Consider the following 16164-nt stretch of genomic DNA (forward strand, 5'->3'; position numbering starts at 1 on the left):
TCATATTAGAAAAATAGGGAGGAGGTAGAAGTATAGTTTATCCATAACCTACCTCACGGGGTTAGAGTCAAAATGAGTTAACAGGTACGAAAGTGCTTTGTAAAAAGTAATTCTCTAAGTAAGTATCAGATTATGGAAGAAGAATGTCATGAGGTGGAAAAATATTTGATGATCATAATACAAAAATAAAACATTTAATTTAGAAATATAAACTAATCTATAAATTTTTATTAAGAAACTTACTTTCTTCTACTTTGTATGATGTGCATTGTGCTATCATAACAATGTAATTGTTTAGAAGGTTGCAAGAAGCAGAAGGCTCAAAAAATACATTAAACAGATTTGGAAGGGGGTGGATATAAAGTTAGAATTTCTGAGTCATGAAAACATCAGATAGCAATTTCAGAAAGGTGTAACTTTATTTAAAACCAAGCTGCTGTGAATTCTATCATGCTGCAGACACCTCTGAATCAACCATCTCTGTCGGCAAATTATTATGGTGACAAATTCTCACATAAACTGAAAATTTCCATTTTGTAAACAAGTGGGTTCCTGATGGTTTGGATGATATCCTGAGCTGGAACTTTGGAAAATGAACTCCTTGTTTGAATGACCCTGTGTAATCCATTTCTCACTTTAGCAAAGAAATTCAAATATGTATCACCCTTATCAGGGAGCCACTGTGAACAATTAATGTAACATTAAGTTTAATGTACTCTTCTACAAGTTTCAGACACACAAAAACACATAGTTGGCTTCAACAGCTAGATTTTATGAAACAGAACAGTATGTGTTTTATTGGTCATCTTTATAACACTAGGAGTTCTATTCCCACTTTTATCCACAATAGGATAGATGCTGAACACTGGCTCAGAAGCATCCAGGCCAGAATATTTGTTGTACAAGCAGGTAAATACTTGGATCTTTCTTCTGCTGAGTCAGAGTCAGTCACAGGGACTCTGATTATGTCCTTTACAATCACCACCCCCATCATCTAAGTAAGATAAACTGAACAGGTGATACAGCCATGCAGGTGGGTGAAAAGCCACCAGGCTTCATGGGGAAGGGAAGGAGATGAGGTACTTTGGCATACCATTGACTTTGGAACAAGCAACCTGTACATACATCACAAGAGGTATACAAGGGTTATCAAGTGGAGAGATAAGAGAGGTATTTGGGATCCAGGGGGATGAAATGAGACACCCATTAAAAGTCTTATACAGAGTCTTAGTGTCTAGCTTACAGATGTTTAGCATATCAATATTATTGTAGTTCTTTTTCTCCTGTTCTATAAAATTATTTTGGGGGGGGCATCATCTATATACTGACAGGAGTTGAATTCCTTGACAACAAGGAATCCTTCTAGCATTATGAGTAGAATAAACATAGCAGTTATTTTACCTTTGAGCAGCCCTTTTTTATCAAGGGCTGGCATCACTATTTTATAAAGATAGGAACCTCTTTGTGGTCCTCTGGTCTGCTAATTGGGGTGAGTGAGAGGACAGAGAAGGGAATCCCTCTTCCTGATCACAAGTTTGGCCCTGAGTCCACTTTTATTTTCCAGTTTCTATTTCCAGGTGCTCTTCCACATGCTCCAGCCAGCTTCAGGGATGATATGAGTTTACCTGTGGTCTTATGAGGAAAAAACAGGACCTAAAGACAACAAGGAATCTAGAAGTCTTTGTCATCAGATCAACAGCTGGAAGATCAACAGATCAACAGATAAAAGCTGGAAGTGTCTAGTCTTGTGAGATCTTACGGCAGACCTTCTTTCCTATTTTGGTCTATAATAACCAGTCTTCCACACCTGTGAACACAGGCCTGACCATCTATTGTTCAGGTTACTAAAGATGTCAGCCAGGACCAGACCTGGGCAAAATTAGAAAACAGAGGTGGTGTACTGCAAAGACTACTGAGATAGGGCCCCAAAGCCTGGATTCCAGCCTGGGCATCAACTAGTACATGACCTTGGACAAGTCATTTCTCCTTTTTGAGACTTGGGTTTCTTTTGTGTATGTAAAATGGGAGTAATAATAACATGTTTGTAAAGTGTTTTAAACAGATAAAGCAATCTCGACACTGTAAGTCAGGACCTTCTTTCCACATTGATGCCCACCCATTCCCTTGCCTTTCCAGTTTCTCGCCTTCCCCACTATCCACTTCCATAGCCTACAGTTAGTTCCACAGGGTGGGAAATATATCTAGTTAATTCATAACAAAGTGTTAGCACCATGCCTTCCCTTATGCCATCTGCATGCTAATGAATGAATCTCTCGTTTTAGGCTACCCGATGTTAGCAAGAGACAGGATGGAAGAAGTAAATGGGTGTGCCTGTCTGTGTGTATGTGGCAGGGAGGTCATGTATCCTCATGTAGAAACCTCCCGAATAACCCAAGACAGCAGCCTGCTCTACCTAATGCAAAGCTGGCTGTACTGTGCCGGGAGCTTTCTGAAGCTTGGCCCCATAGATACTGTTAAATTCTCTCTCCTCTGCATCCTCGGTCTGCAGTGACACTGGCAGATGCTAAACTTCGGCCTGTCTAGAACAGTTAATTAGGTTACAGAGGCTGCCAAAACTCTCAAAGTCATCCTATGAAAATGAAATACTCTGAGATCTGAAACAAAGGTCAGAAGACACAAACACTAATTTGATTTTTAAGAGAGAAACCACAAAATGGGGGAGGGGGGCAGTGAGAAAGAAAGGGAGGCAGGTAGGTCCTCGACAATCTGGCAACTCTGCACCATAAAACAACATGGAGACGTGGCATGAAGTGGTCCTGGCTCCAGCAACAAATACTGTATATTCATAAAGAATGATACTGTAATAGACATACTATATTCATAACCTCTTCCAGAGAGCCCAGTCCAAACCTCCTGGGACATCAGGAGAGCTTTCAGACAGTTCCCCTTCCTACTGGAGAATGTCCCCACCTGGGAGTAATGACGCTGGAGAGAGGAAGGAGATAAACTGCTAAATGGAAATCAGTTGAATGAATACGTGGGCATGTTCAAGGTCTCTTTATTGGTTTCATCAAATAATTACAAAGTAAGAACTGCTGTCTGCCCTCAGGTTCTCAGTACTGAAGAGGCAGCCTTAAAAACCTAGAGACACAATTCTTCAAAATGGTTACCCCGAAAGTGTGTGTTGGTGCTGCGGTGGGGGTAACAAAAGGCAGCGGTGCGTAGGACTTCACTGCCACCAGCAGGGGCCAGAAGTGCATGTCAGGAGCTGCCTACAGCAGAAGCCCCAGGCCAAAGGCTAAAACTGGTAGCTGAGGCTGTCTTCACCCCGTGCCCACCCGCCCCCTCCACAATCTCAAAGATTTGGAAAAGCTGTTCTTCCTCTCTAAAACACAGTTGTTCCTGCCTTAAAGCTCAACATCAGGGGTTTGGAGACCAAACTCCAGTTAAGGTTCCAAAACACCCTCCTCCCTTACCCCACCTCACAATCCCACTTCCTGCGTGCCCTGGGATTTGCAGTATTTTGAAGGTGCAGTGGAGTGTGGCCCAGAGATGGCAATTTTAGGTTCAGTCCCTTTGCATCCCATGTCATCCCTTGCACTGTCCACCTCACGTCCCGACCCCTGGTTTACAGCCCCGCAACCGCTCTGGCCGTGTTAGATCCGCTTCAGGTAAACCCAACTCACGCTCTGCACGGACTTGGAAAAGCTGCCCTATGCCAACTCTGATCTCTCGCACCTTGCGCCAATCTGCGGCCACCTGCACTTTGCGGGACGTTGCGCTGGGAGGCGCTCCCCGGAGTCCGCACTAGCCTGCGGTGCCCAGGCGCGCGCCATGCCGCGCGGGACTCCCGGCATCCAGCCTCCCTTCCGGCGGGTCCCGGAGCCTCGGCTCTGGAGGAATGGCCCGGGAATGCGCCGGGGCGGGGGCAGGAAGGACCCCCCTGGAGCCTTAGAGACCTCGGGAGGACTCCCCGCGGAGATCAGCTCGAGGAAGGGTTCCGTGACCACGCGGCGAGGAGCACGTGAGCAGCGCTGCTTTGCTATAAGAACCCCCGCTCTGCTGCGCGAGGGGAGCGAGCGGAGCGGCAGGACGCGGCCACCTGCGCCAATAAAAAGGGCGACGGTGATACTCCCTCCAGGACACCCCAGACGGTCCCAAGTTTTGGTGCTTAGGACCCTGGAGGTCCGGGCTCCGCGGTGCGTCTAACTTTGAGGCGAAATTCCCAGCACTTAGGCAAAAACGCGCAGACACCAGCACGCGTGCGTTTTTGAAGATGCTCAGAGCTTGTTTGACCTCTAGTAGAGTTAGAGGAGGAGTAGCAGAAACCCTGAGCTAATTTCTCGTCCTCCACTGAGCAGGCAGCTAGGAGCGCCCGGGCTCGCCTTCAGAGAAGCTCGGGAGATCCCTAGCGGCCCGAGACCCCCGGCGCCCCAGCCGCCCTTTAATTAAGTCGCAGGATGTTCCTGCGCCCCGCCGGAGGCAGCTGGCGGTAAACTCCAGACGCCTTTTGTAGATAAAGTTTGGTCCGCTCTACTTGCCGGCTCCATCCCGGCCGCGTTGTCCGCCCCCTCCTCCTGCAACGGGCGCGGGCGGGGAGATGGCCGCGGGCTCGGCGACCGGCGCGGGCGCTTCCCGGCGCAAAGGGGCGCCGCGCGCGTAGCCGCCGCCACGCTGACCTCCAGCTCCCTCCTGCTACTGCGCTAAGCCGGGGCAGCGAGCGAAGGCGAACGCCCAGAGGGGCCGGAGGAGGCGGCGAGAGGAGCCAGAAGGTCCATATGGCCTCTCTCCGCCGGCCGGTGGTGTGCGCCACGGAGCTCTCCCGCGGCCCCTCGGGTTCGGAGCGGCTCTGAGCGGCGCCGCCTGCGGGAATCTACCTAGCCGTTCCGCGGAGCCGCGGGCAGGAACCCGAGAGCAGGAGTCGGCATCTATTCCTCCCTAAGGGCAATGTGGCCGGCCGGTGCGGGCACCAAGCTGCCCTGTCCCCGGGACTCTGCGCTCCGGCGGGCGGCTTTCTCCGGGAACCTCACCGCCCTGCCTTCTCACCTCGTGCCAGCCGGCCGTAGCGTCCGGGTCTTCATCAGCGCCAACCCCGAAGGTATGTCCCTCGCTTGCTCTTGTCCGTCTGCGCGGCGGGAGCCGAGAAAGTGCCAGGGCACAAGCGGGTACACCGGGCGTCCCCCGCGCTCCCTGCCTCTGGACCACACCGAGGCTGCCCTGAGCGCGTGGGAATTTCATTAGAATCACTTTTCTCCTTCCCTTGCTCGTTTCTTCTGCTTGCTGACTTTGCCTGGGGTGTCCATTTCTCGCCCCCTGCATTATTTCTGCCGGTCGGTCTAAGAAATATCGGAGAAATTAACAGACGCTTCTGGAAGCTTCATCCTGCCACCCCACCCCCACCTCGTATTTCTTCCCTTCAGCGGTTTCTTCTCTGAGGTTATAAACGCAAATAAATTTTCTCGGCCCCGCGACAGATTCCTGAATGGGGGCACCCTCCTTAGCCACTTGTTAAGGCCGAGGCGAAGTGGGAGCATAGGATTCTCTGAGCCTCGCCTTCTGCCGGTGTGCTAGTGGTGCCTTTGGTCTTGAGGGTCAGAGGAGACCCTGGCGAACCCAAGATCTACGGAGATCTTGGGGAAATGTGCTGTGCGGTCCCGAAAACAGGCTGGCGCTCAGCCCGGCGCTGGTTTCAAGGTGGAGCGTTCAGGATGAGCTCATCTCTATGGCTGGCTCTTAGGCTGGATCGTCCCGGTCTAGAACTTGGCCTTCTCAGTCGTGTTCCTGCTAAGGTCTGGGCACCTGGTAGCTGTTAAATGAAAACTTGTTGATTTATTACATTCACGAGCCACAGCGACTGAGCCCTGCGTCGTCAGTTTCTCGCTCCTGCTCATCCTGTGCCTTTCTGTTCTCAGTCCTAAATGTTAACTTTTATTCTCAGTAAGTGAAGAAAAGGTAGGATGCATTTGACTTGGACCAGATAAAACTGTAACTTGCTCTTTTCTAGAAAACTAAATGTTTGACCCTAAGATGAGATTATAGAAGACTTAAATAGACGTTTGTTATCGGAAACTTACTTTTGCTGCACTCTATCAAGCCTTGGGTCTGACAAGTAAAGAGGAAAAAAAAAGTTATTCAGTCATTGGATAGAATCATCATTTGTGAAAGCCCAAGACTCTGGTTGCTTGTGAAAAGCATTCAGAGGACCAATAAAAAATATCTTTCAAAAAAGTTGTTTCAAAAAACACTAGAAGCAATTTCGGGTGAAGTCCGAATTATGAAAAGAGGATTGGGAAAAGAATCATATAGATAACCCACAGTGATGAGTATTAGAAAAGCTGTGCACTCATCAGAGAGGGTGTGAATGGTCGTTTATCAGTTTACAACTGTGTTTCACGGAACTCAATAATTAAGGTGGCTTTAGGGCAGCTGCAGTACATTGTTTAAAATTCCTGTCATTTGAAATATGTCTTACAGGATTTTTTACTTAAATCTGGAAAGAGAAAACTGGAGCTGTGTAACCTGTTGCAGGATCTAAGAAAATCTGCAACTTAAGTGTTTCCGTGTTGTTTTTAAAGTTTTCGAGAAAATATCATTTTCCTGAGCTTAAAAAAAAAAAAAAAAAGCCACTCATGAGACAAGTTGAAATGTGCTGATGTAAAACCAACTAAGTAACATTTTTCTTTAAACAAGTTGTTTTTAAAGTACAATGAAAGTCTGTTAATGTCATCAGTAGTTTGCCTTTCTTTAAATTTGTAAAAATAATTCTAGGATAAACAGTGATAGTGAATTTTTATCAAATAAGATTAATATCGAATTAATAGTCACCATTAATGCTATTTTTCTTAAGCCTGTACACATGATTCTGTTAATTTTGAAGTTTCTTGAAATAGAAACTTTAGTGTGTATTAATCTTAGGACAGCAAACAAGAGGGAGGGGTGGATCTTGCCTTCTGGTCACTGAGCTGGGCAACTTGCACATTTATCTTACAAGACCAGATATGTGAATCTTACCCTGAGAAATTGCAATAGCGGTAGGACTTCAAGTTTTATCCCAAAAGGAGAGTCCAGGGTATATTAAATAGAAAAGATGGAGATGGGTTTTTTTTTTTTTTTTTAAGAGCCTGAACATGAGGCTTTGCAATCTCCGTAAATGCTCTGTCCAAGACAGCACTTTACTGCAAGATCTTTATGGATATGACTCAGGAAGCAAATGGTTGTGTTTTGGTGTGATCCAATATTAGATTGTTGGCCAATACTCAAGAGCCTCTCCACTGTCAAATTAAGACAGAGAATATTATCTCATGCTTTCCTTTACCAGCGGAAATCCAATTTATGCTCTAGATAAAAGCTTGTCTGTGAGCTCATAGCAGTTTAAGAATCCAGCAAGGGTCTCCCTTTGATTGCTTTACAAGGCTTGTGTGGCATTTCCCTATCAGTACTTAAAATAATACATGTCTTTAGAACATAGATTGGCTCATTCAGGTTTTGCTCTCAAACACCATCAAAGGATGGTGGACAAGAGGGTGTTCTTCCTATTTTACAGATGAGAAAACAGAGGCACCAGGTTAAACTAGCAGAATGAAATAAGCCAAAGCCTGCAGGGTACTCTTTGGCCCAGCCTAGATTAGTGTCCAATTTCTATAAATATCTACACTCATATGAACAAGAAAATCAGCTGGCTGTAGTCAGTAATTCTGGTCTTCCTCTTGAAGCCTGACAGCCCCAAGAAGCTGAATAGCAGGAAGGGACCATGGTTGCCCTGACCCACTGTACCCCCATGAAAAGGTAGCTTTACAAGCATTCAAGGAAATTTCAAGATTTTTTTAATTCTAATGGACATATTCCTGTTCAGAAGTATATCTACATCTGACTTGTTCTCACCATGTGATAGACACTGGGTAAGAACCAGCATGAGGGAGGCTGTAACTGTCCCCAATTCTCCTACGTGGATGGGTTTTGGATCTCATCTAGTCCCACCTCCCACCAATGTAGCTGTCCCATCTGTGGCATCTTTATTAATCCTTAGAATTTTTCTAGTCATTTAGTCACTGTCTCTCTGCCAGAATGGCACTTATACCTCCTTGGAACAGTGATTCTAAAACATAAAAATTCTCCAGTGTGATTATTCTGGATTGAATTGTCCATGAAGATGTGGAGAAGAGGAGCCTTCACAGCTCTCTCCCTATGATTGAAATTTGAGAGGCCTGTTAAATAATACTCCTCTTCTCTGCTTCAAGTCTTACCCAAGGCTCCTTTTCATACAAGGACATTAATCTCATATTGGGGACCCCACTTTCATGATCTGAGCTAAACCTGATTACCTCCCAAAGGCCTCACTTCCAGATATCAAATTGGGGGTCAGGGCTTCACCATATGAACTGGGGGGAAGGGTGGGGACAAACATTCAAGTCTTTGCCCCTGATCCCTCAAATTCATGTCCTCTTTGCATGCCAAGTACATTATTCCATCCCAAAGCTGCAAACAGTAGCATTAACTCTAAAGTCCAAAGTCTCATCTAAATGATTTGTGGGTGAGACTCCAGATAGGATTCATCCTGAAACAAAATTCCCTTCCAGCTGTGAAGCTGTTAGATGAGTTATGTGCTTCCAAATACACAACGAGGAGCCAGGTGTAGGATATAGTTTCTCATTCCAGAAGGGAGAAACTAGAGCAGTAGGAAAGAAGGGACGAAGGGTTCCATGCAAGTCCAAAGGAACCTATTATACAGAGTGAAGTAAGCCAGAAAGAAAAACACCAATACAGTATACTAATGCATATATATGGAATTTAGAAAGATGGTAACAATAACCCTGTGTATGAGACAGCAAAAGAGACACTGATGTATAGATCAGTCTTATGGACTCTGTGGGAGAGGGAGAGGGTGGGGAGATTTGGGAGAATAGCATTGAAACATGTCTAATATCATGTATGAAACAAGTCGCCAGTCCAGGTTCGATGCACGATACTGGATGCTTGGGGCTGGTGCACTGGGACGACCCAGAGGGATGGTATGGGGAGGGAGGACGGTGGAGGGTTCAGGATGGGGAACACAGGTATACCTGTGGCGGATTCATTTCGATATTTGGCAAAACTAATACAATATTGTAAAGTTTAAAAATAAAATTAAAAAAAAAAAAGCTTAGGGTCAGAGAAAACCATAAAAATGAGGAACTAAAATGTCAAACTAAAAAAAAAAAAAAACCCAGCAAGGCAAATACCATTAGGTCTTGCGGCTCTAGAATATTCCTTTTTGGATTGATGCTTTGCCTTCTGGACCCACTAGAGTGTTTGTCTCTCCTCTTATGTCTGCAAGGAAGGAGTCACCCACCAAAGTCCCAGGAGGCCCTGCCCCCAAGGCTTTAGGCAGAGGCCACCTCTCCTATTGAACTCCAGGTGATGCCATCCCTCAGCTTTGAAACCAAGGAAGCAGCCCTGATGCTCTCTGAATCTTTGGGGTCATTCTTCCTCTGTCTCGAAGAATAACCCATGTTCACAGGCAGAAGCCCTGTGGTCCAGTCCTGTAGGTCTGACAGCTTTCCTTTCTGTCATCCTGTCTCCACCAGTTCACACTGGCCATGCTTCTGCCAGGGGAGGGGCCCATGGTTCACACCCATCCTCATTTCTTTACCAAATGGTTGTGTGACCACACCCTTACTGTGCTTTTCAGAGCATACCTCCACATATTTTTGCAATATGGATAGGCTGAGAGCTTTCAAGATCATCAAGTTCTGATTCCCTTTTACTTAACAAAATTAGTTCTTTAGTTCATCTCTTTCTCATTTTACTATAAACAAACCAAGGTACTCCTGCAAAACTTTCTTAAAAATCTCCTTAGCTAACTATCTGTTTCATTGGTTCTACTTTCATTGGTTCTACTTTGTCTTCCACAAAACACTAGAATATTGTTCAGCCAAGTTCTTTGCTATAACAATAACTTTTCCTCCATTGCCCAAAACTTGTTCCTCATTTCTGTATCCTCCCAAGAAGGCCTTTGAAGGCCTTTGTTATCCATAGTCTGGTGATGATTATTTATGTGTTCTCTGAATAGCTGTCACTCCAACTCTCCTTTTTCTGAGCCTCACCAGAGTCCCCTTTATCAGTCCCTCATGGCATTCTTGGCTTTTTCTAGTGCACACCTCAAAACTCTTCCAGCTTCTACCCTGTTCCAGAGTTGCTTCTCCATTCTTAGATATTTGTTACAGCAGCACACCACTTGTTGGTGCCAGAGGTCTCTTAATTTCCTAGGGTTGCCGTAACAAATTACCGCAGATTGGGCTTTAAATAACACAAATCTACAGTCTTATGATTCTGAAGTCTGGAGCCTGAAATCAAGCTGTTGGCAGGGCTGTGCTCCCACGGGAAGGCTCTGGGGAAGAACCTTTCTCTGCCTCTTTCTACTTTCATGCCAATCCTTGGTGTCCCCTGGCTTGTGGCTTTCTCTCTCCAGTGTGTGCCTTGTCCTCATATGGTAGAAAGAGAACTTTTATGTCTCTTTTTCTAAGGCTAAGAATCCCGTCTTATGACCTCATCTAATTATCTCACAAAGGCTTCACCCCAAAATATCATCATATTGGGGGTTAGGACTTCAACATGTGAATTTTGGGAGACACAGCCCTTAGTCAATAATACGTAAAATGTAAAGCTGAAGAAAAACCAAAAACTTGCCTTTGTTACTAATAAAAGCTGAAGCAGGCCAGTGCTCCTTATCTGTGATCCTTTGAGCCAGATGTGATTTTACAATTCCACATTTTTTAGATTTAGGGCAAAAATGGTACATATATTGTTACTAATATCCTATAACCAGATACGAATGTGTTTATAAGAAAACATGACTAAGTGCTATACCGTAGAACTTTCTGCAATGCTGAGGGTCTTATCTGTATTATCCTATGTGCGAGCACTAGTTACATATGGCTATTGAGCTTTTGAAACTTGGCTAGTATGATTAAGAGTCTGAATTTTTAATGTCATTTCATAGTAACTGACTTAAATTTGAATAGACTCTTGTGGCTATTGGCTACTATATTGGACACAAAGCTCTAAGAAGGGTAATAAGGACTATAAGTGGCTTCATCTTCATAAGGTTGGGTTTTGCCACCAGGAGTCAGGTCACTTCAGGTTTTGCTGCCAAATGAATTAAGGAAAATTTTGTTTTCGATTCTTGGGGGATTTTGTCATTTCAAATAAGGGCTGTGGATCTTTATTGGGAAATATAGCTTTTAACTTTAGGCAAGTGGGTTTCCCAGTACTGAGCCTCTGAACTGTACAGACTAAGTAAGTCACTACAGCGATGGACAGACCAGACTCTCCCCTCCCCCATCATGGACAGAGCTGACCCCTTAAAATGTATGATATGGAGGAGCTGAGAATGACAGGTTTGCTTACAAGAGAGAAAGAAGGGGCTGGGTTATTTGTGCCCAAATTTTCCTTCCAAATGCAGCCATCAGATAAAGACACTTCTCCCCGAGGGATAAATGCCAGCCCTATTCAGGGCTACTAGTGGATCCCTCTGTGTGTCAAGAGACATCTGCAGTGGAGACAGAGCTATCTCTAGCACCTTTTTTTTGTTCATCCCCCCACTCCCACACAAACACAGATCATCTTTGAAGGTTGTACACAATGTTAATGATAAGAACCTGAGCCCATCCCCACTTAGGTTTTTTACTTGACTTGTCTTTGCATCTTTCCTGACTCTCTTCTCCATTTCTTTTTAAAAAATAATTTTATTTATTTATTTTTGGCTATGCTGGGTCTTCACTGCTGCACGGGATTTTCTCTAGCTGGGGTGAGTAGGGACTCCTCTCTAGTTGTGATGTGCGGGCCTCTCATGGCGGTGGCGTCTCTTGTTGCAGAGCATGGGCTCTAGGGTGTTTGGGCTTCAGCACTTGCAACACCTGGGCTCATTAATTGTGCATTTCAGTAGTTTGGTGCATGGGCTTAGTTCTTCCAGAGCATGTGGAATCTTCCAGGACCAGGGATCGAACTCGTGTCTCTGTATCGGTAGGTGGATTCTTCGCCACAGAGCCCTCTTCCCCATTCCTTTGGAATCTTATATAGGAAACCTTATTCTCCAGTTGGCAGAAGTCAAAATAACAAGAGATCTATTCCCTACAGTTGCTGCAGCCAGTGGCCATTGACCTTAACTTGTGTTCTCAGACAAGAGGCAGAAAGATATGCATCAAGAAAACCACAAGAAATTTGTGAATATTCTTCACCATGGTTCTTCTTTCTTTTCCTACAATGCTAATTTCCAAGCTCCATAATTTTTTCATTGTTTTATGAGTTATTGAAAAAAATACAGTTAGGCACAATAAGAAGTGTGTTATATATACACACATACACGCTTTTGATAGGCTGAAACATCTTTCAAAATTAAGAGTCTTAAATGAGAATATTGCAAACTGCTATTTTACAATAAATGCACACAAGATGTTTATAATAAATGAGTTCTAAAATTTTAATAGTTGAATCTTCTGGTCCTTCAGCAAACATTTTTCAGGCAGGAGAGACTACAGATGGCTTAGTGGTAAAGAATCCACCTGCCATGTAGGAGATGGGGGTTCAGTCCCTGGGCTGGGAGGATCCTTTAGAGGTGGAAGTGGCAACCTACTCCAGTATTCTTGCCTCGGAATTCCCATGGACAGAGGAGCCTGGTGGGCTATAGTCCATGGGGTCACAAAAGTTGGATATGACTTAGGACTAAACAACAATAACAGACTTGAGAGCCAGACTAGCTGGGATTTACCCTTCCTCAATGCACCATTTAATGAAGTGATTTCTTAAGCAAGTTGTTTAACGTCTTTGTTCTCAGTTTCATAATCTCTGAAAGAGAACTCTGCCTAAGAGGGTTATTGAGTAGTTGAAATAAGTTAATAGATGTAACTTACTTAGAACAGTGCTGGACACTTGTTAAGCATTATTTGCTGTTATTCTCTTTAAGTTTCCACTGTGATCCAGACACCCTGTGGGTATGGAAGTGCCGAGAGGAACAAGGAATTAAGGAATGCCATCTGCCGAGGCATCAGTCAGAACTCAGCAGTAAAAATGAAGAGCATTCCAGATATGTTCAGGAACTAGATGTTTCCCCCCAAACATTGTGAGGGTCAGAGAAGTGAAAGTCAGGGGCACTATTGGGCATTTAGGTCACATTGCCAAAGCTGTCACCCAGAGGACAGGAGAATGTAGAAGCCACTGCCAGTCTACACCGCTGGAGACTCGGTAGCTGGCTGGTTTCTCCAAGTACCCTTATCTGCTGAACCTGCATGTCAGCCACCACAGCTGGTGACAGAAGAACCTCTTGGCTTCCCTAGCCCTCCAGATCTCACACAGATGTGTCCCCCTGGCCGAGCGGGATTACCTGTGGACCCTGGCAGCAGGTGTGACCAGGAACCTCTAGGCTTCCAGCCGCTGTGCCCCAAGGGAGAGGGTGAAAGGCGTGGTAATGGATCCTCAACCCCAAGAAACAGTATCTGGCAAGAAGCAGTTACATGCACTCGTTTGCTTCCACAGCCAGTAGGTGTTCACAGAGCACCCACTCCCTATGGGTGCTGTTCTGGTGCTAAGAATACAACAGTAACAAAACAGGCCAGGTCTCTGCTCTCACAGAATTTACGTGAATGATAAAAATATATGTGATGAGCACAGAGCTAAAATATGAGCAGAGAAGTGAAAAGACACTGAGGAGTAAGCCAGCTTGGGGCTCAAGAGTGAGGGTTTGGGAGGGCTCCCCAGAGGAAGGAGTAGAACCAGGATGTAGAAACTTCTACAGGATAATTGAACCTGAGGCAAAGAGGTGGGAGATCTCTACAGGGAATAAAGAGGGATAATCTTGATTATTCCACAAAGAGCTTTTCTCCTTTTGAATAAGAGTGGAGGTGATGTATTGAGGTGATGGTATTTTTTGTCCTTTGAAAGTGGCTCATTTAGAATGACACTGAATGGAAAGTGTGACTTGGGCCATATAGGTACTCTATACAAATAGACCGTGATTTTATGATTTAATAGGACTTCTTGGTGGCTCAGACAGTGAAGAATCTGCCTTCAATGCAGGAGACCCAGGTTCCATCCCTGGGTCGGGAAGATTCTCTGCAGAAGGGAATGGCAATCCACTCCAATATTGGGCCGTATAGGTACTCTGTATACAAATAGATTATGACTTTATGGTTTAACAAATCATCTGTGCATGCTGCGTGCATATTCAGCCACTTCAGTCTTATCTGACTTTTTGTGGCCCTGTGGACTGTAGCCTGCCAGGCTCCTCTGTCTGTGGGATTATCCAGGTAAGAATACTGGAGTGGGTTGCCATACCCTCCTCCAGGAGATCTTCCTGAATCAGGGATCAAACCGGAGTCTCTTGCATTGCAGGTGGATTCTTTACCCCTGAGCCACCTGGGAAGCCCAATAAATCATCTACTGATTTTTAAAAACTCTTGTAACACCATAGCAGTGATGTTAATTGCCATTTTAAAGATTTTCTGCAAGTTCGTATTTTGTTTCAGTTGTCTATTGCTGTGTATCAACCAGAGGCTTCCCAGATGGCACTAGTGGTACAGAACCTGCCTACCAGTGCAGAAGACATAAGAGACGTGGGTTCGATCCCTGGGTCCAGAAGATCCCATGGAGGATGACACAGCAACCCACTCCAGTATTCTTGTCTGGAGAGTCCCATGGACAGAGGAGCCTGACAGGCTACGGTCCATAGGATCACAAAGTCAGACACAACTGAAGTGACTTAGCATACATGCCTGTGTACCAACTCGCCCCAAGATTCAGTGACTTAAACCAGCGATTTACCATTTCTCCCTCCTGCATCTGGCTCCTCTGTGCTCCTCCATGAGGGCTTGCTCACTCCAGCTTTTTCTCATCATTTGGATTCATTGTAGGGATTGCTTTCCCAGAGAAAGGAAGTGGAAGCTACCAGGCCTCTTCAGGCCTGGGCTTGGAAGTCCCAGAACATCTCTGTACCTGCATCCCATCTGTGTGAGTCATTAAGGTAAGACCAGAGTCAAAGGGATCTTAAAAAAGTCTTAGGAAGTAGACTCCATCTCATGATGTCAGGAGAGACATGTACATGTAGGCAGGAGAGGTTTTCATGATGGCCAACTATAAAAGCTGCGGAAACCCCCAGTTATGTCTTTGACATAACTGTATTAAATGACATAATACATGAAAATGTAGTAAATTCATAACCTGAAACATAGCAAATGCTCAACAAGCATTGCTAATAATGATAATTGTTGTGACGATGATGATTTGTTAAGGCTGGACAGTGAGTCTGTAAATTCCACCCTTCTAAAACCTTGCAGATTCTGAAATGAGGGGAAAAAAGACCAAAGGCTATGCAGATAGGAGATAAATTATCACCACTGCTGGTGATAAAGATAACGCAGAGCATTTTTGTACCTCCTAACACTAAATACAAGAATTGGACAATCTTCCATTCCAACACTGGTGTGAGGGGCAAGGCGGGGCGGGGGGTGGGGGGGTCTGCTTCATAGAACCTGAAGCCTGGCGCATACCCACGCTCTCCGAGGACAAACAGGTCCATTCCCCATGAGAGGGGTGAGCAGGTGGGTTAAGCTTGCCTGCTTTATTCTTCCTACATTTTCCAGTCAAATAAGTCACCTTCTAACTTCCCACCTGAGCTCTGGGGAGGGTAAATGAGACAGAAAAGAGAGGCCAGGAGCCTTCCACTCCAGAAGAAACTTCCAGTTAGGAGAAGAAAGGCTTCTTGCCTAACACAGATATTCACTTATTTCCACTTAAGCATTCATACATGATGAAAGCCTTCAGTTACCCAGAACCATTTAAATTGGATATCTAGTTTGGCATAGCCCAAATTATATCACTGTGAAATATCTTAATAGAAGAGAAGACAGTGAACAATAGGGTGTTACATATCTTAAATGTAAAAGAAGCAATTACATGCAAATATGCATATCAGAATACTTTCATAGGGTAAGTGCTTAGCAAGGCTTTGGAAAAAGTCACTTTATCTGTCTAGAAATAGTTTGTTTTAAATCACTAAGTTTTGGGATACATTGATATGCCACAATACACAACTAAAAAGAAAAAGTGCAAACTCACAAACACCTTTGAAAATGGTTAATGTTGAAATTCCTACAGAGTAACAGGAATTCAGCTACAAAGTAATTGGGTATGACAAAGTATGCTGGCCAGTCTTTTCAACTCAGATTCTTGTAA

At 44.8% G+C, this 16164-nt stretch overlaps 1 protein-coding gene across 1 annotated transcript in view; it reads left to right on the top strand.

The window, feature by feature from the left end:
* The first annotated feature begins 3817 nt into the window (after positions 1–3817).
* Positions 3818–16164, top strand: part of NWD2 (NACHT and WD repeat domain containing 2) — a 127014-nt gene continuing 114667 nt past the window's right edge. The window contains exon 1 of the mRNA XM_019962128.2: positions 3818–5059. Coding sequence (XP_019817687.2) covers positions 4909–5059 — 151 coding nt within the window. The 5' untranslated portion in view covers positions 3818–4908. The remainder of the gene's footprint in view (positions 5060–16164) is intronic.

The sequence above is a fragment of the Bos indicus genome, chromosome 6 (assembly GCF_029378745.1).
Source record: "Bos indicus isolate NIAB-ARS_2022 breed Sahiwal x Tharparkar chromosome 6, NIAB-ARS_B.indTharparkar_mat_pri_1.0, whole genome shotgun sequence".
Classification (NCBI taxonomy): Eukaryota; Metazoa; Chordata; class Mammalia; order Artiodactyla; family Bovidae; genus Bos; species Bos indicus.